General features: G+C 38.2%; 1 protein-coding gene across 3 annotated transcripts in view; it reads left to right on the plus strand.

The window, feature by feature from the left end:
* The first annotated feature begins 3,859 nt into the window (after positions 1 to 3,859).
* The window catches only part of LOC311041256 (protein NLRC3-like), a 132,365-nt gene continuing 112,949 nt past the window's right edge, over positions 3,860 to 23,275 (plus strand). For 2 of the 3 annotated variants that reach the window (XM_084086159.1, XM_084086158.1), the window contains exons 1-9: positions 3,860 to 3,930; positions 9,110 to 9,247; positions 10,632 to 10,677; positions 10,924 to 11,172; positions 16,446 to 18,231; positions 18,332 to 18,505; positions 19,501 to 19,674; positions 20,476 to 20,649; positions 23,115 to 23,267. In XM_084086159.1, coding sequence (XP_083942285.1) covers positions 9,158 to 9,247; positions 10,632 to 10,677; positions 10,924 to 11,172; positions 16,446 to 18,231; positions 18,332 to 18,505; positions 19,501 to 19,674; positions 20,476 to 20,649; positions 23,115 to 23,267 — 2,846 coding nt within the window. In that variant the 5' untranslated portion in view covers positions 3,860 to 3,930; positions 9,110 to 9,157. The remainder of the gene's footprint in view (positions 3,931 to 9,109; positions 9,248 to 10,631; positions 10,678 to 10,923; positions 11,173 to 16,445; positions 18,232 to 18,331; positions 18,506 to 19,500; positions 19,675 to 20,475; positions 20,650 to 23,114; positions 23,268 to 23,275) is intronic. The other variant, XM_084086157.1, reaches the window with a different exon arrangement.

Here is a 23,275-nt window from a genome sequence, read left to right on the forward strand (position 1 = left end):
TCAGGCTCGAAGCAGGCCAGAGATTCCTGTATGACTGTGGGGCACGGTGGCTGGGTACAGCCAGTTTAATACTAAGGAAGGCTGGTCGTTTGGGATATGACAAACAGCTGTTCCTACTGAACCTGAATGAGGCGGATATTACAGGACTTACACCGTTCTATGTTGCAGTTCTTCAGGCATGGCAGGTTCTTCAGGCCACCAGGGACCCTGGCGGTCTACCTGGAATGTGGATTTTTGAGGAACCACTGTTCTTCAATGACTATCTAAAGACAGAAACACTGTCGTCACCAAGCCTGAGGGCTGCTCTACGAGAAGCTGGCTGTGTTAAGCTGGGACACCTGTTAAAGGCCACACAGACATCTGTAGAGGTTCTGGGACAGATGGCCAACATCAGATCCTCCAGGGTCTTATCCAGGATCGTTCGAGAGGTCTGTGTTTCCTTGTCAGAGCCCCTAAGAGTGTTTGCCGAAAATCGTACCTATTCTGACCAATGGGATGATGAGTGTGAGTACAGTTTTCCATCTCTAACTGTCACTCCTGCTGTTGGGGAGTGGCAGGAGGGGGAAGACCAGTTTCTCTCTTTCAAAACCCCAAAGCTGGGGGAATTCAGAGAAATGGAAAAGAAAGAAGCCTATCGAATTTGTGTTAAGGTGTCGTATGTACGCTCTCTGACAGGAATTAGAGCATCGAGGTGGACTGGGGTTTTTGACCCGCACTCTTCCCCGAAGGGATGCTGGAGGTCTTTGTACAAACGGCCAATTGACAAGCGGGCAGGTGACCTTCAATGGAGGATTGTGCATGGGGCTATTGCCACTAATAGACACCTAGCACACCTGGATCCAAGTATAGGGGTGGGCTGTCCTTTCTGTCCACAACCAGAAACACTTGAACATTTATTTGTTGGGTGTTCAAGGCTGGGGGGTGTCTTTGATTTGGTAAAGTTGTGGTTTTCAGGATTAGGTGTGATTTTTTCGTTTGAACAATTCATTTTTGGTCCAAAGTATTCTGCAGCAAAAAAGATTGTACATACACTGCTCAATTTTATGTCTGGAATGGCTAAACTTGCAATCTGGATCACGAGGAGAAATAAGATAAAGGGCGAAGGGTCTACAGATCCAGTGCAGGTTTTAACAGGGATGGTAGCTGCCCGACTTAGGGTTGAGCATGCTTACTATAAATTAACAAATGATCTGAAAGGGTTCAATAACATCTGGGCTGTTGAGGGGGTGTTGTGCTTACCACAGGAAGAGGGAGAGCTGGTTCTTTGTTTCTAGTGGAAGGTTATATTTTTTATTTTTGTTGTTTTTGTTTTGTGTAACGATTTTGAGAGCTGAATTGGTTAACTTTTGTAATGCTATGAGCTGAACTGGAAAGGAGTGGTTTTAATAAAGAGCTTTTAAAAATCAAAAAAAAAATCTCTCTCTCTCTCTCTCTCTCTCTCTCTCTCTCTCTCTCTCTTTCTCTTTCTCTTTCTCTTTCTCTCTCTCTCTCTCTCTCTCTCTCTCTCAGACAGACAGACAGACAGACAGACAGACAGACAGACAGACAGACAGACAGACAGACAGACAGACAGACAGACAGACAGACAGACAGACAGACATTTTGTTTGACAAACCTGTGACAGAGTGAGTAGAGAGTCTGTATTCTATTCATGTCTTAAGAGGTGAACGTTTTAATGTGGTGGGGAGAAAAGGAGGGGGCTTAGTATAGAGCTATGGGGAACACCGGTGGTTTAAATGGTTCCAGTTAGAACCTTTATACCCCGGGGGGATTCTAATCTCTCTTTTCATAGTGGAAGCACAACATATTCTGTGGTTCTTTAGGAAACCCCTGGCAGTGAATGTGTTAAACATGAACATTCTTCCATAATGGTGTGGTATAGGGTGTGTATCACACATTGTTTTCTGCTGTGTTGCTTTTCCATGTGTCCACTGTATACGTTTATTGAGCTTCTAAAGAGTACAGAAACCAGTGTTGCCATCTCTGCTTATTATAAGCAACCTTTGGCTTATTTGTCTGTGAAGTTGCTTGTAAATATTTGTAGATGTGGGTTGCGGTTCTTTGGGCTAAGTTGCTTATTTGGGCTTGTTTCACTATTTTACATTTACATTATTTTAACCAGTGATTCTGAAATATGTTCATGTCATGGACCCCCAAATTAATATGTATTAATATTAATAATAATGAATTAATAATGAATAATTCATATATTAATATGTATTCATCCCCTATCCCCCATCTGAACATGTTTTGTGCCAGGGAGCCCCACACTATTTTGTGTTGTCAGAATCTTTCAAAAATATTCCAAATATTCCACTTTTTATTTCAAGATTTAAAAAAAAATAGCAGATCTACAAGCTCACAACACCTCAATAACATTATACAGTGTCGCACATCAAAAAACTATTGATTGGAAAACATGTGATAATGATGTTTTCTTTTATATTCCTGAACTGATTAACTGACAAAGGACACAATCGTACAGAAATAGTGTTTGTTCACAAGCTGGTCCAGCTGGCTGCCATAGACTTCAATGTATTTCACCAAACTTCCTGTTCTAGTTTTGGCTCCCATGGCGTCTGCCTGGCCCGCTAGGCTGACTGTAGAGAAGCTGCTTCCTGTCATCACAGACAACAGGAAGTGAGCTTAGTTTCAACACACTGAGCAGACATGTTGCCTGGCAACAGCTAGGGCGGGACATGTCACACACATTGACTGGCGTTTACAGTAGCCAATGGGACAAGGTTATCAGTCTGCTCCCCATGCCTGTCTGTCTGTCTGTCTGTCTGTCTGTCTGTCTGTCTGTCTGTCTGTCTGTCTGTCTGCATGGGGGTGAGCTTGTAGATCTGCCATGGATTCCATTTATTCACAGTGTCAATGTAACTCAGAGAGTGTTTGAACCAAATAGATCAGTGAAGGTGTGTGTCTTCCCTCAGACAGACAGCCAGACAGACAGACAGACAGACAGACAGACAGACAGACAGACAGACAGACAGACAGACAGACAGACAGTATATTATTATAAGTGAACTTAACAGTTAATACAAGCAACAGTTACAACTTATCTTAACTATTTCTCTGTCAAACATGTTTAGGATCATTTTAACATCGACTCAGGCTTCTGTGTTTCATAGTTTATAAGTTGCAGTTGCAAGTTCATTATTTAGATATTTGATTTTCATTTCATCAGACCTGTACAAACCCATTGTAACTTCACACTCCATTTTAATCATGTTATATTCATTAAAACACATGTCTCTGCTTCTAGTGACTGATATTGTCCTTCTAATGAATGTTAGACTCATTAAAACACACGTCTCTGCTTCTAGTGACTGATATTGTCCTTCTAATGAATGTTAGACTCATTAAAACACACGTTTCTGCTTCTAGTGACTGATATTGTCCTTCTAATGAATGTTAGACTCATTAAAACACACGTTTCTTCTTCTAGTGACTGATATTGTCCTTCTAATGAATGTTAGACTCATTAAAACACATGTCTCTGCTTCTAGTGACTGATATTGTCCTTCTAATGAATGTTAGACTCATTAAAACACACATCTCTGCTTCTAGTGACTGATATTGTCCTTCTAATGAATGTTAGACTCATTAAAACACACGTCTCTGCTTCTGGTGACTGATATTGTCCTTCTAATGAATGTTAGACTCATTAAAACACAAGCTTCTCTCAGTCTTCACTCATCCTACTACTGCACCAAAAATATTATTATAATCATAAACATTATTATTATTATTATTATTATTACACTTATTGAAGTAATGCTAAACAATCTTCATAATCTTAACCAGTGTTGCCAAGTCTGCTTAAATAGTGAAACTTTTGTCTTGTTTTTTTCCAGAGTTCTGAGGAAAATGCAGAGACGCTGTGGCTTTGGGGAGGAGTGTCAATCATATTGACTGACAGTTCAAGTACGTGTGTAATGTTATAATTCATAACCAAAACATACATTATTATAGACCTACATAGTCATTATAATGATATATGCATCATATATCTTCTACTAGGAATTTATGGCCATATTTTGGGCTTGTTTTGTGTTGTTCATTGACTAGTGCTATTTGTATAACTGAGGCCAGAGGAATAACACTACTAACTCAACATGAAAAAATTATACATGTGCAATATTAAATATTAATATTATCCATATTATCCAGCAATATGAAAACATTATACATGTGCAATATTAAATATTAATATTATCCATATTATCCAGCAATATGAAAACATTATACATGTGCAATATTAAATATTAATATTATCCATATTATCCAGCAATATGAAAACATTAGTGCACCTTGACAAAATGAAAACACCATTACATTATTATGAATAGTATTAACCACATGAACCCCAGCATATGGGGGAGCATAAGCCAAAAATAGCCAATCTACAAGCTCAGCGCATCGCAGCACAAAGTGTTGTGAGCTTGTAGATCGGTTATTTTTTGTAAAAAGATTTGGTGTTGACAGAAAAAAACGTCCAAGAAATGTAAGTCGGTTTTTACTAAGAATAGAGGGTTTAAGTAGGCTACATCATCATAATATAATACTGTACATGTATTTATAGCACTTTACAAAGTGATGAACAGCAGTATGTTACAGAATAAAAAAAATATATATATAAGTATATATATAAGTAAGGTAAAATAAAATGTTAAAAAAAATGTTTAATTTTATTTAAGGGAATAACATATTTAACAAGTAAGTTAATTCTGACAAGCAATAAGGATAAGGATAATTCCTTTTAACAGGTTGTTCATGAAAGTCCTTGCGGTCTTGTTTCCAATGAGAACCTGTGAGCAATTAGGGGTTAAGAGTCTTGCTCAGGGACAAATTTCATTTCATCGACACATATGCTGGCCTGGCCTGGAATCGAACCTGGGGCAACCAGGACCTCTGGCCCCCCAGGCGGGCTCACTAACCACTCAGCTATGGCCGCCCCAATAAAGAAAACACATTTAAACAAACTAAAAGAGACCAAAATAACGTTGGTCTCGTTGGCCACATCAACAAACAGTAATTTAATGTATTATTCAGCTATTCTTTATTGTGCTCACATAAGATATTCAGATTTGATAAACTAAACCGTCTAAAGTATTCAGGCCATTCACCACAAATAAATAAGGACGTTTACATGTATGCATGTGTTATGTGTTTGTTCTGTCTGCAAGAAAACTACAAGAGACAAACCCGCCCAGTGTAGAGAACACAGGACATATCTGTCCTATTGGTTTGTGTCTATCACTGCTGGGTGATAGTTTATCACAGTGTAGAGCTTTGCTTCTCAGGGGTCCTTGAGGGAGTTCCAGGGGGTCCCCAGCTAAATGATAGATTAGGCACCAAATGAACCCTTACAGGTCTGTAACTCTGAGAGTGATGTACAAATGGAACCAAATGGACCCTTACAGGTCTGTAACTCTGAGTGTACACATGGAACCAAATGGACCCTAACGGGTTCATTTGGTTCCATTTGTACACTCTCAGAGTTAAATTAACATTGATTTTACAATATAAAACGGGGTCCCAGAGATAGAAATGCCATTAAATGGGGGTCCGTAGGCCTAATGCATGTCAAACTGGGGGTCCATGAAATTAAAATGGTTCAGAATCACTGCTAGAGCCGAAAAAAATCTTCTCTTATGGGGGTCCCTGGCATATCTTTTCAAACGGGGGTCCGCGGGCTAAATAAGTGTCAAATTGGGGGTCCTTGACATGAAAAAGTTTGAGTGTAGAGAACATAGGACACAGATTAATAAGTTAACATTAACATTAAAATATACGTTTGCTGGGTTCCATGACTTATTATGAAGGAGTCTCTCTGCTTAACATACAATGCTTCATTATATGGTCTAAGGTCGCCATCTAGCGGCAAAACATTTGAATTCATATGAATCTGTCATTCATAATTATTGATGTAATGAAGCCTAACTTAAACCCTTCTCAGTAAAAACAGACCTACATTTCTTGGACGCTTTTTCCTGTCAACATCAAATCTCTGTGCCAAAAATAGTCGATCTACAAGCTCACAACGCGTCGCAGCGTGACGTTGTGAGCTTGTAAATCGGCTATTTTTGGCCTATATTCCCCCCATGCTGGGGTTCATGTGGTTAATACTATTCATAATAATGTAATGGTGTTTTCATTTTGTCAAGGTGCACTAATGTTTTCATATTGCTGGATAATATGGATAATATTAATATTTAATATTGCACATGTATAATGTTTTCATATTGCTGGATAATATGGATAATATTAATATTTATTATTGCACATGTATAATGTTTTCATATTGAGTTAGTAGTGTTATTCCTCTGTTCTCACTTGTACAAATAGCTCTAGTCAAAGAACTACACTTCCGAAAAACGTCACTGCCCACCAGCTGCTCAAAGCCCCATTTATAAAAGCGAGCGTGTGCGTACAGCGCGTTTTTTTTTTATCCAAGTGATTATCAATGATAGCGGCTACCAGGCGCGCGGATACGCGATTCGCACATACGCAGACTTTTAAAATAGGTCTAAAAGTGCGCGTGTGCATCGTGTGTGCGTGTATGCGAAAAAAGTCTGGTGTGTTTACTTTCCACAGTAAGAATTGTACTCAGAGAGTGGGCGGGGTCTATGGTGCAGCGTCGGTGTTGCCATGTCGGCCTACTGTAAGCGGTTTAGGGGCAATATTGGTGGTATTGTGTTTTGGCGTTGGTTGTGAAAGTGCAGGTGGGTGTGGGGATGCGTTGTGAGCTTGTAGATCGGCTGTTTTCCAAGAGGCAAGGTATATGTGTGAAGGCGCTTCGTTTGGCCTTCTTTTCATAGACCTTGTTGCTTGTAGGGGTCGTTTGGTTTGGCCTTGTTTTCATAGACCTTCTGCTTGTTTCTCTCGCGAAACCTGGCAACGACGCATGCGCAGTTTGATCAAGAGTCGACCCAAGACACAAGACAGCTACCACCGTCCGTGAGGTTACTAGAATTATAGTAGGATAGCTTATTAACTGAGAACAACAATATCTGTCAATTGCACAATGATCATGTATACAAGCTATTCAAAATGGAAAAAATCATGATTTATTTAATACATAGGCTAACTGTGGAAAATGTTAAAAAATATATGAAGACAAATGTTTTTTTTGTTGAAAAAAATAAAAAATAATATATGTATATTACAAATATTTTTATATATACATTTATTTTTTAGATTGTCTAATCAAGCAACAATTTCGTGGACCCCCTGCAGTAGGCTACCTCGCGGACCCCCTAGGGGTTGTGGACATAGATATATATAAGAAAGGCTAGATGGCTCAAGGGGGCGTCGCAAGCGTAGCTCAACCGCGGCCATCTTGCGACAGTCATTCATAAAATTATGTCTATGGTACATGTTCTATTGAAATAACCATAGCGTGCTCAATTTTCATCCCATTCTCAAACGGTTTGGTGTGTTGTAAACACCAAAGATGTAGTTATGATACTTTATACTCATAATTATAATCATGGACTTTATATGAAAATAACATTAAGTATGCAGTATCATAACTACATTTTTGGTGTTTACAACACACCAAACTGTTTGAAAATCGGATGAAAATTGAGCACGCTATGGTTATTTCAATAGTACATGTACTGTACCATAGACATAATGTTATGAATGGGCGAGCTGACTGTCCCAAGATGGCCGCCATGTGGCAACGTCGTACTGCATTGGCCAGCAGCGCGGGTGAGTCATCTAGTGTATACATATCTATAGTCACGGACCCCTGTTGAAGACCTGCACTAGGCCATTATATGAGCACTTTAAACCTTTATACTTACATTGAAAATAGCCGATCTACAAGCTCACAACGATTGTGAGCTTGTAGATCTGCTATTTAAAAAAATGTTAAGTAAAATGTCAAATATTTGAGGATTTTGTAAACACTTACAACACAAATCTGGTACGGGGCTCCCTGGCACAAAACATTTTCAGATGGGGGATAGGGACAAATACATATTAATTTGAAGGTCCATGACATAAACATAATTGAGAACCACTGGTTAAAATAATTTTTAAATTGTGAAGCAAGTCCAAATAATCAACTACACTTACCCCAATAAACGCAACCCGCATACCAATATTTACATGCAACTTCACAGAAAAATAAGCCCAAAGTCGCTTATAATAAGTGGACATGGCAACACTGGTTTCAGGCTCTGCAGTATCTTGTACTTTGTGCTCTTTAGATAGCTCAGTAAACGTACACAGTGGACACATGGAAAAGCAACACAGCAGAAAACAATGTGTGATATGTCTTCTTTTATTTTCCAGAAGCAATTACTTTACAAAGATCTCAGTCATTCAGAAATATATTTAGTTCATGAGCTGATCCACCGGGCTCTCATTAACTCCTCATCAACATTCATGGGTTAAATACATTAATGTACAAACGTATTCCATTCCATTCGGTGTGATTGGTGTCATTCACGTAGGCTACTTGACAAAGATTGTACCGTTACGGAATACATGACAGACACTGTGTGTGTGTGTGTGTGTGTGTGTGTGTGTGTGTGTGTGTGTGTGTGTGTGTGTGTGTGTGTGTGTGTGTGTGTGTGTGTGTGTGTGTGTGTGTGTGTGTGTGTGTGTGTGTGTGTGTCGACAACAGAGAGAGGGCGTGTTAGTAGTATTTAAATGACGGTCGGTTTCAGCCGTGGCATTTATCAAAGCTCCGACCAAATATATGCTAGGATTGGCTGTATAGGAGGATCCTTTGATAAATCTCACTTGGACGTTGGCGTACAGGGCAATTTTAAAGCGAAAAATACGCAGTTTTTTTTACACTCCATTGTTACATGAGGGCCATTATCTCTATAGTCAAGTGATCAAGACGGTTCCGTCCGATTTTTCATATTCCATCCTGATTGGCGAATCCCGAACATTGCTGGCCCACAATAACCTACCTGACCTGGCGGAGACCTGTGCTCCGAGGAGCACTTTTTCTAGTTATGTCATGTATTTTTCTCTCTCTGAGAGTGTGTAACATTGAATAGAATAATAAGTGTATTATTCCACTCAGAGTTAAAGTAACAGAGATGATTTTATCATACATTAATATGATTTTATCATACAGGTTGTTTACCAGCTGTTCCTCCAGTCCAACTCATTAATACAACACACAATGGCCGACCAGACACCTTCACCTTCAGCTTCACCTTCAGCTTCACCTTCAGCTCCACCTTCAGCTTCACCTTCAGCTCCACACACCCAGGTAGGCTACATGCTTTATATTGTTAATTCTTTATTCACAGCTTTAACATAATCTTTTAATTATCTGTGTGGATTTGAGTGAAGTGGTTTCAAAGCTTAAAAAAGTTTCCATAAATGTTGTAGTAAATTATTATTAATGATAATAATAATAAAACTAAATAGTTACAATGTCACCGTAGGTCACAGAGAGATTCAATTATTTCATCACATCCACTGATGTGTGACAAACGTCCCTCACTTCAGTTTGTCACTCTATAATAAATTAACTCTATAAAACATATACAATATATATATTTGTCAATGGGCTTAGTTGTTCATGTCAATAACAGAGCTTTTGCGTCATTGTCTTTTTGGCATGGATAGAGAGTATGTTTTGCACCCTGTCCGTCCGTCCTTCCGTGTGTGAGTGTGTGCGTGTGTCATTCTGTCTGTGAACAGCTAATCTCTGGCACCGTTGGCTTGATCGCAGTGAAACTGGATGCACACACTCCCTGGATGCCCATTCAGAACCTCAGCCCCAAATTTCTCACATGGTCCTGTTATAGCGCCACCAGGAGGCCAATTTGTGCTAAACAATTCTTTTTTACAGTACTCCAACTGATTTTGTCCAAAAATCCCACAAATCGGTACATAGTATCTCTATAGTCATTCAACTAAACGGGTCTTTCAGATTTTTCATATTCCATCCTGATTGGCTAAGATTGGCTTCAAAAGTTTGCAGGAGTGCTCTGTTTTGAACACATTGCCTCAAATCATGCACCGTGTCCGATTGCAGTGGAACATTCCATGCACATTTGCACTACGTTGAAGAACAAATGCCACCCTTTCAGAATTGCCCTATTGTAGCGCCACCAGGAAGCTGTTTTTTGCTAAACATTTTTGGTAACACTTTACTTAAAGGTCGGGTCTATAATGCATAATAACCACATTTGTAATGGATTATATTGCACTTATATGTTTATAATTATGCATAACTTATTTCATTTTTCATTACTATTATTATTTCATTACTACAGTATATGAAATCACATAGTGAGCTTGTAGATCTGCTATTTTCAAATAGCCAATGCAGCCAGATCTTCAATCTTATCTGAATGACTGTATGAAACAGTGGACACAGAAGGTGGTGGGTCTCTGGTTGAAAAGCACTACTGTAGCCAATATCATATTGATTGATTGATTGAATACTTTATTAACAGTTTGCAAAAAAGCACAGAAAGTACAGTTATATACAAAGGAATGCTAAAAGGATTTAAACCTAGAAAGCACTATGGCTTGTTTCCATTGGGTCCTGTGTATTCAATTCATCAATACAATACATGATGTTGTCTAATAGCGCTCACTCTGTCATTATATGATTAAAATAACATGATTTGGTACAACAGGATGCTGATGATGGCTCCACTTCAGAAAAAAGTGATGCAGAAAAAGGTGAGTGTTTTTCTGTTCTTGTTACAGTTCAATGCTTAAGGTAATAAGTAAGTTGTTAGCTGGTGCTACATTGTGTTTGTCTAGATGTACATCCTCAATATCATATTGTAAAACTATAAATGTACCAGTTGTTACACTACTATTTATGTGGGGATGTACAGATGAGAGCTTTACTTATCATTCATATAATGACATTATTTTCTGTGACATATTTATCTCAACCATTCTCTTTTTTCATCTTGCAAGCAGCACAGTTTGTGATGCAGAAAAGGGCAAAGTTGATTCAAGACGCCTCCACAGTCATGGCTATAGTAGACAGTCTAGGAACCACCATGGTTCATCGTGAGAAGTATCAAAGTATTCTAGCTGAGAAGACACCTATCGACCAAATGAGGATGCTGTATACAACGGTGCTAGATCAAGGGGCAACAGTCGTCAGAGCAGCATTTTATGATGCCCTCAAACAACACCAACCCCACCAGTTGAATAGCGTTGGTAAGACCAGATGTTTTTTTTTTTTTTTTCATTTCATTTATTTCAATTATGGTTTATGGTTTACATGATCACATACATATATTTTTTTTTTTTTTTTTTTTTTTTACATATTCCATAAATGAAAAGGAGCAGTTAGAAGATAAATCTTATTTACAACTGCCCCTTTCTACCATTAAAATCGTCAAATGTCCTACCAACCAGTACATCACCATGATTAATCAAAAACTAAAACTAAAAAGGAAAAAAATAAACGGAAGCAAAGAAATGAGAGAACAGAGAATAATGGCACGAGAAAATCACACCCAGACAATCAAAAAAAATGCAAATGAAAATTTAACCAGAACTAAAAAAACAAACAAATAAACTAAAAAACAACAACGACAACAATGACCAAAAAAATGACAATTACCCATCCATTTCACACTTAATTTTCCCCCTTTTGAACACTCTCTTAAACTGAAACACTGTTGTACAACTCTTCAACTCCTTGCACTGCAAATTCCATAATTTTATACCTGTAACAGAGATACACATTTGTTTCAATGTTGTTCGAGCAAACAGATGTTTAAAATCATCTCTTCTTCTGTTGGCCTCTTCCTGTGAGTTCAAATTAAATAACTTCTGTAACAGTTTTGGCAACCCTTTGTATTTCTCTTTGTACACGACTAATAATGTTCGTAGCTCAATTGAATCCATTATTTTCAACAAACCTGATAAAATAAAAAGTCTGTTAGTATGTGCTCTGAAATCCTCTTTGTAAATAATTCTTAAAGCTCTTTTTGTAATCTTACCAAAGGAATGGTGTTACTCTCATATGTGTTGCCCCACACTTCCAGGCAGTAAACAAAATATGGTAAAACCAGTGTACAATACAACATTCTCAGTATACTCGTATCTAAATCATATTTTACCTTGTTCAAAATAAAAAGACTTTTAGCCACTTTGGCTTTTACATGTGCTATATGATTTTTCCATGTTAATTTGTCGTCTAATATAACACCAAGAAACCTAAATTCATACACTCTTTCGATGTTCACGCCATCTATAGAAAGCAATATTTCATCCTTTTTCCGATTGGAAAAAATCATAAATTTCGTTTTTTTCAAATTTAAAGATAACTTATTTTTGTTAAACCACCTTTTAAGTTTCACCATTTCATTTGTAATGCTCTCTGCTACCTTTCTTAAATTTTCCCCTGAACATAAGAAATTTGTGTCGTCTGCAAACAAAACAAACTGCATTATCTTTGAAACTTCACAAATGTCATTAATATATAAAATAAAAAGTTTAGGTCCCAAAACCGATCCTTGTGGGACCCCACATTCAATTCTCTTACATTCCGATGTATAGCCCTCCAACTGTATGTATTGTTGCCTGTTATCAAGATAACTAATTAACCACTCTAATACTACACCTCTCACACCATAATTATTCAATTTAGAAATCAGTATAGAGTGATTAATTGTGTCGAAGGCCTTTTTTAAGTCAATACATACACCTATTCTGTATTTATATTCGTCTATTGCTGTTGTTATTTCATCAGTTATTTTCATAAGTGCCAAAGCTGTGGACCGATTGGTTCTAAAACCATACTGACTCTCACTCAGCAGGTGATTCTTTTCAATGAAAGAATCTAATCTCTGTACATACAGCTTTTCAAGAACCTTTGAAAACTGGGAAAGCAACGAAACTGGTCTATAATTAGTAAATTCATGTTTGTCTCCAGTCTTAAAAAGTGGAATGACCTTTGCAGTTTTCATCCTGTCTGGAAAAACTCCTGTACTAAAAGAAAGATTACAGATGTAACTAAAAGGTTTAATTATACAGTCAATGGTCTTTTTCACAATGATCATATCTATCCCATCACTGTCAGTTGATGTCTTGTTCTTTGATTTTGCTACAATAGATTTAATTTCATTTTCACCCACTTCTCCTAGATACATGGACTGCATTATACTTCCCCCTTCCCATTCACCATCGTTTTGCCCATCATGTTGTGGAATAGAATTAGCCAGACTTGGCCCAACATTAACAAAAAACGAATTAAATTCATTTACCACTTCATTCATATGTTCTATGACTCTCTTATTGTCATTATATTACATTACTCTATTTTATGTTTTTAATAAATAAAAAAAAATCACTTTCATTTCTTGTTAAGCTTCTTACTGAAAAAGGCTGATCTCGGCTCCTAAGCACTTTTTTTTTACTATGAATTTTTGGCCCAGACATGTTTTTTTCAACATCAGACAATTAATGTCAACAAGGTTGCAATGAAATACTGACTTAAGCACATATGACGACTTTCAACAAACTGGCAGTGAACAGCAAACACAGGGGAGTTTAAATAGACAGGAACAAGACACAGGTGAACACTAAGGACAATTAACATGATTGGCTGGGGCTAAACAAGACACAGGTGAACATTTTCAAACTACAGTCAAATTAAATTACCTCTGTTGTGAGACAAGACAGGTAGCAGCAGCGGGGCATATTAAGTCAATATTCCATCAGAATCTTTCACTTGGTGATACAAGCACCAAAATTGGCACAAATGATGTCCAGGATGTACTATCTAAGAAAAGTACGATATCCAGCTGACAATCCAAGATGGCCGCCAGTTTTCAAGATGGCCGCCTCATCAAATGCAAAATAAATGTTTTTGAAGTAGAACTTGAATGAACAGAAATGTATTAATGATCCAAAAATCTAAATGAACGTATTCTGACAGGAAGAACTCAATAGTGTCAATTGAATTCCAATATGGCATCCAGTTTTCAAGATGGCGGTTATTACGTGACTCAAAATGAGCATTTTCAGAAGCTGTCTGATCACAGATATTGCATTAAGTTGAAGGGAAACATCCATGATCATTCATTGAAATGCTGTGGTCAAGCTCTATTGGTTTGTCATTTTTTATAAGAGTGATGTCAAAGCACAAACCGGGCACACTGGTGACATCACTGCTGTGAGACTCAGCATGGGGTTCAGTGTCGGCTTGTAGTGTACTAGCTGTAGTTGTAGTTTACTAACTGTTGTAGTGGTGTACTCATTGTAGTTTGTACTGTAGTATACGTTAGTGTCCCAAATGCTAATAAGCCCCTGTATATATCTCAACCACAAGTTTAGTTTGTTGTAGTATTGTAGTTATAGCCGCACCTGAATTGACAGGATGTGCCAGCGCGGGAGAGCCGAGCCAAGGGTAACAGGGCTTCAGTTACCTGGATGGTGTACAGATCGCACAGGACTTAAATGGCCTCTTTCAAACAAACTCATCAGCCTTGAAGGCTTAAGTCCTTGCAACCACGAAGAAGCTGACTCCAGCATCTTCACACATGCTCTCCATGCAGCCAAGCAACAAATGAAGTCTGTGTTGATTAAGGCATGCAACACAGATATTCTTGTTGTTGCAGTCAGTGCAGGCTTAGAAATTATCTGGGTATAATTTGGCCAGGGTCAGTCCATTAGGTGATTGCCAATTCATGATATGGTAGTAATTGTTGGCCCAGAGAAATCCAGTGGCATGCTGTCCTTCCACGGCAGTGGAAAGACAGTTGTGTCAGCTTTTCATGGTAAAGGCAAGAAAACTGCATGTCAGGCAACAGTGTGCAAAATGCAAACTGAAAGCCCTGCCAACTGTGGCTGGCAAAAAGATGGAGAGGTCTGGCAGGTTCTCTGGACAATCCTTCCACCTATTGTTCAGACTTGTGTGCAGTTGACAAAATGTGTCTAAAAGACTGAATCCCGAGGACGATACAAATGCTATCACTTCATGCTTAAGTGTACACAGTTGTGTGCCTGCAAATGTGAGGACTAAAAGAAGAACCAAACTGTTACGGTTTGGTTCCATATGACCAAAGTGCAGTCCAGTCCAGTCCAGTCATATAATATAATACAGTGCCGTACAGTGCCTACAGTGCCGTACAGCACAGCACAGCACAGCACAGCACAGCACAGCACAGCACAGCACAGCATTTGTATCATCATAATATCCAATAATTAAAATTTTCTAAATGCAGAATTGTATATCTCATACTCAAAAACATATATTTGGATGTATAGACCATCAAAATAGGATTATTCAATCAAAATATAGTTCAAACACCAATTAAAACCACTTCGGATGGCGGCCATCTTGAAAAATGGTGGCCATATTGTTTTTTCAAGTTGATATCGTACTTTTCTGAGAGAGTAGGTTCTGAAGCACTTGTGTGCCAAATTTGGTGCTTGTATCACCAAGTGAAAGATCGTTTCAGCAATCTGCTCCACACTAGGATATCACTACAAAACAAAAGGAACACAGACAGGGGTAAACAAAAACTAATTTCACCCATTGTTTTACACCTGTAAACCTGTGATGAGGAAATAGAGTTGATTCTGATTCTAAACCCTAAATACAACACAAAACAGGAAACATAAAATGTCAACAAAATAACACAAGAGACAGGTCAAGACAATAAAACATGCTGGTGTTTAGACGCTAACTTTAATCAACAGTCAGTATTAGACAGAAAGGTTATTCCATAATTCATACCATTTGACTTTGTTTAACTTGGATATTATTACTGATAATTAATAATACAATAAATATTGCACAGCCATGTAGTTTGTTAGTCAAACATTAAGGCTAAAAGGATAACACAACAAAGTCCTTGGGACTTGTTTCCATTGTGGTCCTATGTATTCAATTAATCAACATAGCATAATAGATTAACATAATAATATATGTCATTAAAAAATACAAACACTATATGTACAAAGGAGAACAAGGAAAAATGGTGGCAGTGAATGACACCTCCTTTCAATGGAAATGTACATTTACCTCCCCAATGAAAACTGTCCCATACTGTAGTTCAGCAGCTACTGCAACACACACATGATCTGTTGAAAACATCACCTGTCTGCAACGTGTAACTGGTCTTAGAAAAGTCTTCTAAGCTTAACCCCAGAAATGACCCCCCCCTCCAATCTTTACTGTACATACATGTTAATTGACGTCTCATTTATTATTGTATGTATTGTATGTCTTTAAATATCTTGATGAATTGAATACACAGGACCACAATGGAAACAAGTCCCTAGGACTTTTTGTGTTATCCGTTTAACCGTCATTGTAAAATCTTACCACTGTACTATTTACAAACTATTGCAAAGTATTAAATCAATCATTCAATCAAAAATCCTGTTTCAACTATAGAAAGACCAAGACCTGTCATTTGAAACACCACTTTTACCATTACATTATTTTTGTCCTCTGTTCTTTGGTCATTTAGAAATTCTTGCTCCTCAACTGAAGATGAATCTGAAGACGAGGTTTCAGCCTTTCTTTGGGTGGAAACTAAACGAGGAAAAAGGAAGCTCAACACCTCTGGAAGAGATCTTCACAGAGATCTACATCACAACGGGAGGGAGTGGACAGGGCAATATTGAACATGAGGTCAGACAGATTGAAGCAGTGTCCAGGAAATCAGCCACAAAAGAAACACCAATCAAATCTGAAGACCTCTTTGAACCTTTACCTCCAGAAAATAAAAAAATCAGAACAGTGATGACAAAGGGAGTGGCTGGCATTGGGAAATCAGTCCTCATTCAGAAGTGTGGTTTGGACTGGGCAGAAGGCAGAGCCAACCAGAGTACTCGCTTCATCTTTCCATTCACGTTCCGTGAGCTGAATTCTGTGAAGAAGAAGTACAGTTTGGAGCAACTTATTAATGACTTTTATGTTGAAACCAAGGGCGTACCAATCTGCAACTTCAACAATCCCAATACTGTGTTCATCTTTGATGGATTAGATGAGTGTAGGCCTCCTCTACAGTTTGACAACAGTGAGATCATAACTGATGTCACAACGCCAACCACGGTGGCTCTGCTTGTCACAAACCTCATCAAGCGCAAGCTGCTTCCCTTTGCTCGCATCTGGATAACCACACGACCTGCAGCAGCCAATCAGATCCCTTCTGAACATGTTGACCGGGTGACAGAGGTGAGAGGATTCACTGACCCCCAGAAGGAGGAGTTCTTCATCAACAGATTCCGTGATGACGAGAAGCAGGCCACAACAATCATCTCCCACATCCAGACATCACAAAGCCTCCACATCATGTGTTACATCCCAGTCTTCTGTTGGATCATTGCTGCAGTTCTGGAGAACATGTTGACAGAAAATGAGAAAGTAGCACTTCCAAAGACCCTGGTTGCTATGTTCATCCACTTCATGCTGGTTCATCTCAAACAGATGAAGGCTAAGTATCAGGCAAACAAAGCTCAGGCATATTCTGACTTGAATCCAGATCAGGTCATTCTGACATTGGGAAAACTGGCCTTTGACCAGCTGGAGAAAGACAACCTGATCTTCTATGAAAAAGACCTGACAGAGTGTGGCATTGATATTGAAGAAGCAGCAGTGTACTCAGGAGTGTTCACACAGTTCTTTAAAGAGGAGCATGGGTTGCACACGGACAAGGTGTTCTGCTTTGTCCATCTGAGTGTTCAGGAGTTTCTGGCTGCTCTTTATGTATTTCACTCATTCATCAACACTGGTGTCAACCTGCTGCCACATTCCTTCCGGTGGTCTAAGCTCTTTACAAAGAAGGAAACTCGCTTCTACCAGAGTGCCGTAAACAACGCCTTACAGAGTCAAAATGGACATCTGGACTTGTTCCTCCGTTTTCTCCTGGGCCTCTCACTGGAGACCAACCAGACGCTGTTAGACAGACTGCTTCCTGGTATGAAGACACGAAACATGTCGCAGACCAATCAGAAGACAATTGAGTACATCAAGAAGAAGATCAGGGAGAATCCATCTCAAGAGAGAATCATCAACCTGTTCCACTGTCTGAATGAGCTGAATGACCATTCTCTAGTTGAGGAGATCCAACAGTACCTGAACTCAGGAAGTCTCTCCACAGACCAACTCTCTCCTGCTCAGTGGTCAGCTCTAGTCTTCATTTTGCTGTCATCAGGAAAAGAGCTGGAAGTGTTTGACCTGAAGAAATACTCTGCTTCAGAGGAGGCTCTTCTGAGGCTGCTGCCAGTGGTCAAAGCCTCAAACACAGCTCTGTATGTGAACTGATAACTGTATACATGTTATATATTATGTCATCTTATTTTATAGGCAAAGAAATACAAAAATGTCTTATAATAACTATTGTTCCTTCAGGCTGAGTGGCTGCAATCTCACAGAGAGATGTTGTGAGGAGTTATCATCCGTTCTCAGTTCCAGCTCCTCTAATGTGACAGAACTGGATCTAAGCAATAATGATCTGCAGCATTCCGGAACAAAGCAGCTCTGCGTTGGACTGGGGAGTCCTCACTGTAAAGTCAAGACGCTCAGGTCAGTATTCCTGAACCTTTTAAACATGAGAACATTTATACCATGGCTTAAATACACATGGAGTTTGTCTGATTAATTTATTTACATTGAATCAGGAGGATACAGACAATGGCATGTATGCAAATATCAGAGGAAATATACATTAACACTATATTAGAGGGTTTTCCAGGTTATCAAAACATTGGAACATGTATTCAACTAGAACATTAAACCCAATGGTAGGGCGATTTCACGTTATATGGGACATAAAAGTGGGACAGTTATTATTTCTAATAATGATTTCATATCAGCAAAATCAGTCAATATCCTAAACTGATCTTAACCTGTAGCTGTAACCTGTAACACTTCACTAATCAGAATTGTACATACAGAAACTATATACTGTAAAAGGAGGCAACATGATTATAATAATAACAAATATGTCAACATATATTCATGCGAGCACTGCTTTTCTTTCTTACAATAATTTGAGTCTTCTAAAAACATTGCCATCAGTCTTTCAGTCTCTAGATAGATAGATAGATAGATAGATAGATAGATAGATAGATAGATAGATAGATAGATAGATAGGACCGACCTAATTAATAGTCATGTTATTTACTCAACTTTTACCTGAAGATAGTGGAACAGAACTGGAAGGTAACTTGCATTGGTACCCAGACACAAAAGTTAAGTTTATGCAGTAGAGGTTCTACAGCATAAATCAACACAAACGTTGTTGTTTAGTATTGCATCCATAGTATTTCTACACATCCAATATAATGTCAGAACTAAGGCGGGGTGCTACCCAGACTAAACCAAAGACCCACAGCTGGGCACGGTGATGTCATGTTTATGATATTATGGATATAGTTGGCCTCTTCCTTTGTTCTGCCCCTTCCTCAAACACAGCTCTGTAGGTGAACTGATAACTGGATACATGTTATATATTATGTCATCTTATTTCATAGGCAAAGAAATACAAAAATGTCTTATAATATCTATTGTTTCTTCAGGCTGAGTGGCTGTAACCTCACAGAGAGATGTTGTGAGGAGTTATCATCAGTTCTCAGTTCCAGCTCCTCTAATGTGACAGAACTGGATCTAAGCAATAATGATCTGCAGCATTCCGGAACAAAGCAGCTCTGCGTTGGACTGGGGAGTCCTCACTGTAAAGTCAAGACGCTCAGGTCAGTAATCCTGAACCTTTTAAACATGAGAACATTTATACCATGGCTTAAATACACATGGAGTTTGTCTGATTAATTTATTTACATTGAATCAGGAGGATACAGACAATGGCATGTATACAAATATCAGAGGAAATATAAATTAACACTATATTAGAGGGTTTTCCAGGTGATCAAAACATTGGAACATGTATTCAACTAGAACATTAAACCCAATGGTAGGGCGATTTCACGTTATATGGGACATAAAAGTGGGACAGTTATTATTTCTAATAATGATTTCATATCATCAAAATCAGTCAATATCCTAAACTGATCTTAACCTGTAGCTGTAACCTGTAACACTTCACTAATCAGAATTGTAGATAGATAGATAGACCGACCTAATTTATAGTCATGTTATTTACTCAACTTTTACCTGAAGATAGTGGAACAGAACTGGAAGGTAACTTGCATTGGTACCCAGACACAAAAGTTAAGTTTATGCAGTAGAGGTTCTACAGCATAAATCAACACAAACGTTGTTGTTTAGTACTGCATCCATAGTATTTCTACACATCCAATATAATGTCAGAACTGAGGCGGGGTGCTACCCAGACTAAACCAAAGACCCACAGCTGGGCACGGTGATGTCATGTTTATGATATTATGGATAGAGTTGGCCTCTTCCTTTGTCCTGCCCCTTCCTCAAACACAGCTCTGTAGGTGAACTGATAACTGGATACATGTTATATATTATGTCATCTTATTTTATAGGCAAAGAAATACAAACATGTCTTATAATAACTATTGTTTCTTCAGGCTGAGTGGCTGTAACCTCACAGAGAGATGTTGTGAGGAGTTATCATCAGTTCTCAGTTCCAGCTCCTCTAATGTGACAGAACTGGATCTAAGCAATAATGATCTGCAGCATTCCGGAACAAAGCAGCTCTGCGTTGGACTGGGGAGTCCTCACTGTAAAGTCAAGACGCTCAGGTCAGTATTCCTGAACCTTTTAAACATGAGAACATTTATACCATGGCTTAAATACACATGGAGTTTGTCTGATTAATTTATTTACATTGAATCAGGAGGATACAGACAATGGCATGTATACAAATATCGGAGGAAATATAAATTAACACTACATTAGAGGGTTTTCCAGGTTATCAAAACATTGGAACATGTATTCAACTAGACCATTAAACCCAATGGTAGGGCGATTTCACGTTATATGGGACATAAAAGTGGGACAGTTATTATTTCTAATAATGATTTCATATCAGCAAAATCAGTCAATATCCTAAACTGATCTTAACCTGTAGTTGTAACCTGTAACACTTCACTAATCAGAATTGTACATACACTGTACAGAAACTATATACTGTAAATGGAGGCAACATGATTATAATAATAACAAATATGTCAACATATATTCATGCAAGCACTGCTTTTCTTTCTTACAATAATTTGAGTCTTCTAAAAACATTGCCATCAGTCTTTCAGTCTCTAGATAGATAGACCTAATTTATAGTCATTTTATTCACTCAACTTTTACCTGAAGATAGTGGAACAGAACTGGATGGTAACTTGCATTGGTACCCAGACACAGAAGTTAAGTTTATGCAGTAGAGGTTCTACAGCATAAATCAACACAAACGTTGTTGTTTAGTATTGCATCCATAGTATTAGGCTTAAATACACATGGAGTTTGTCTGATTAATTGATTTATATTTAATCAGGAGGATACAGACTATGGCATCTATGCAAATATCAGAGGAAATATAAATTAACACGAGGTTTTTCCAGGTTATCAAAACATTGGAACAAAACATGTATTCAACTAAAACATTTAACGAGGGCTATCGTCTTTTATGTCTCGCCCCCCAATGGTGGGGTGAGTTCACGTTATATGGGACATAAAAGTGGGACAGTTATTCTTTCTAATAATGATTTCATATCAGCAAAATCAGTCAATATCCTAAACGGATCTTGAACTGTAGCTATACCACTTCCCTTATCAGAATTGAACATACTATATAAATGGAGGCAACATGATTATAATAACATCTATTGTGTGAGCACTGTTTTTTTTTTCTTACCATAATTTCAGTCCTCTAAAAACATTGCCAGTTTATGCAGTAGAGGTTCTACAGCATAAATCAGCCCAAACACAGCACAAACACAGATCCTATTATCATTCTAAAAAAAAGCAATAAGGATAGCTAACAAAGCTGATTACAGATAACCAACAAACCCACTCTTTATCAAACTGAACACACTGAAATTTAAGGACTTGGTTGATTTCAAAACCCTCCAGCTCATGTACAAAATAAAAAACAGTCAATTGCCAAACAGTATCCAGAAGTTGTTTGAATGGAGAGACAGTAAATCTGAATTAAGAGGAAAGTATTTAAAGGAAAAAGGTTAGAACAAATTCAAGCTTCACTGTATCACAGTAAGAGGGGTTGAATTATGGAACACCAGTGGTGAAGAACTGAAAAGTTGCAGTACAATACTCAAGTTTAAAACAAACTTATAAAAACAACATATTGAAAGATATTGCATTAAGCTCTGAAGATGAACACCAGAAGCTGTTTTTGTTTCTGTTTGTTTCTTGTTTTCATAGTAATTTCTTGACATAGATTTTAGAAATTGTATTTTTAGATATTATTTGAATAAACAATAAGGGATAAGACTAGATACGTTTTTAACTTCATCCTATGCCCTTTTTGAACACCATATAAAGTACAACATGTATTTATTTTCATATTTTTATATTTCTTATTTTGAGTGTATCATGTTTATTTCTTATTTTGAGTGTATCATGTTTATTTGATGTATTTCTTTTTGTCTTTTTAACAGTGTTCGAAATAAACAATCAATCAAAGAAAAAGCCATGTGTGCTACATGGACAGATGACATTCAATCTGTTCATATTGTAAACAAACACATCTGAAACACAAAACAGTCAACGTGAAACTTTGTGACGTAATCACCAGGGGAGGAGCTTTACCCTGTTTTTTTACTGGCATAGCCACGCCCCTGGTCACCCCGCTCACATGACCCTGTCTAAGCGATGTGATTGGTTAAAAACAAACTTTAATCTGGATTTGATTGGCTCTGGCCACAGACTAACCAGTCAGATTCTAATCTCTCGTCCCTGACCTCCTGATTATGTTTGGTTCTCGGGGTTCGTTCCTAGAAATGTAGTGGAGTGAAAGCCATAGTAACACTGTGTGTGTGTGTGTGTGTGTGTGTGTGTGTGTGTGTGTGTGTGTGTGTGTGTGTGTGTGTGTGTGTGTGTGTGTGTGTGTGTGTGTGTGTGTGTGTGTTTACGTGCATTTGTGTGAGCGTTTCTGCTTGTGCATGTGCGTGTGTGTGTGTGTGTGTGTGTGTGTGTGTGTGTGTGTGTGTGTGTGTGTGTGTGTGTGTGTGTGTGTGTGTGTGTGTGTGTGTAGGTTGTCAGGCTGCATGATCTCAGAGAAAGGCTGTTCTTATCTGATCTCTGCTCTGAGGTCCAACTCTCATCTGAAAGTGTTGGATTTGACGTACAATCATCCAGGAGACATTGGGATAAAGAATCTGTCTGCTCTACCACTGCAGACTCTCAGGTATGGAG

This window comes from Gymnoscopelus microlampas, assembly GCF_963454915.1.
Source record: "Gymnoscopelus microlampas genome assembly, contig: SCAFFOLD_38, whole genome shotgun sequence".
NCBI classification, from domain to species: Eukaryota; Metazoa; Chordata; class Actinopteri; order Myctophiformes; family Myctophidae; genus Gymnoscopelus; species Gymnoscopelus microlampas.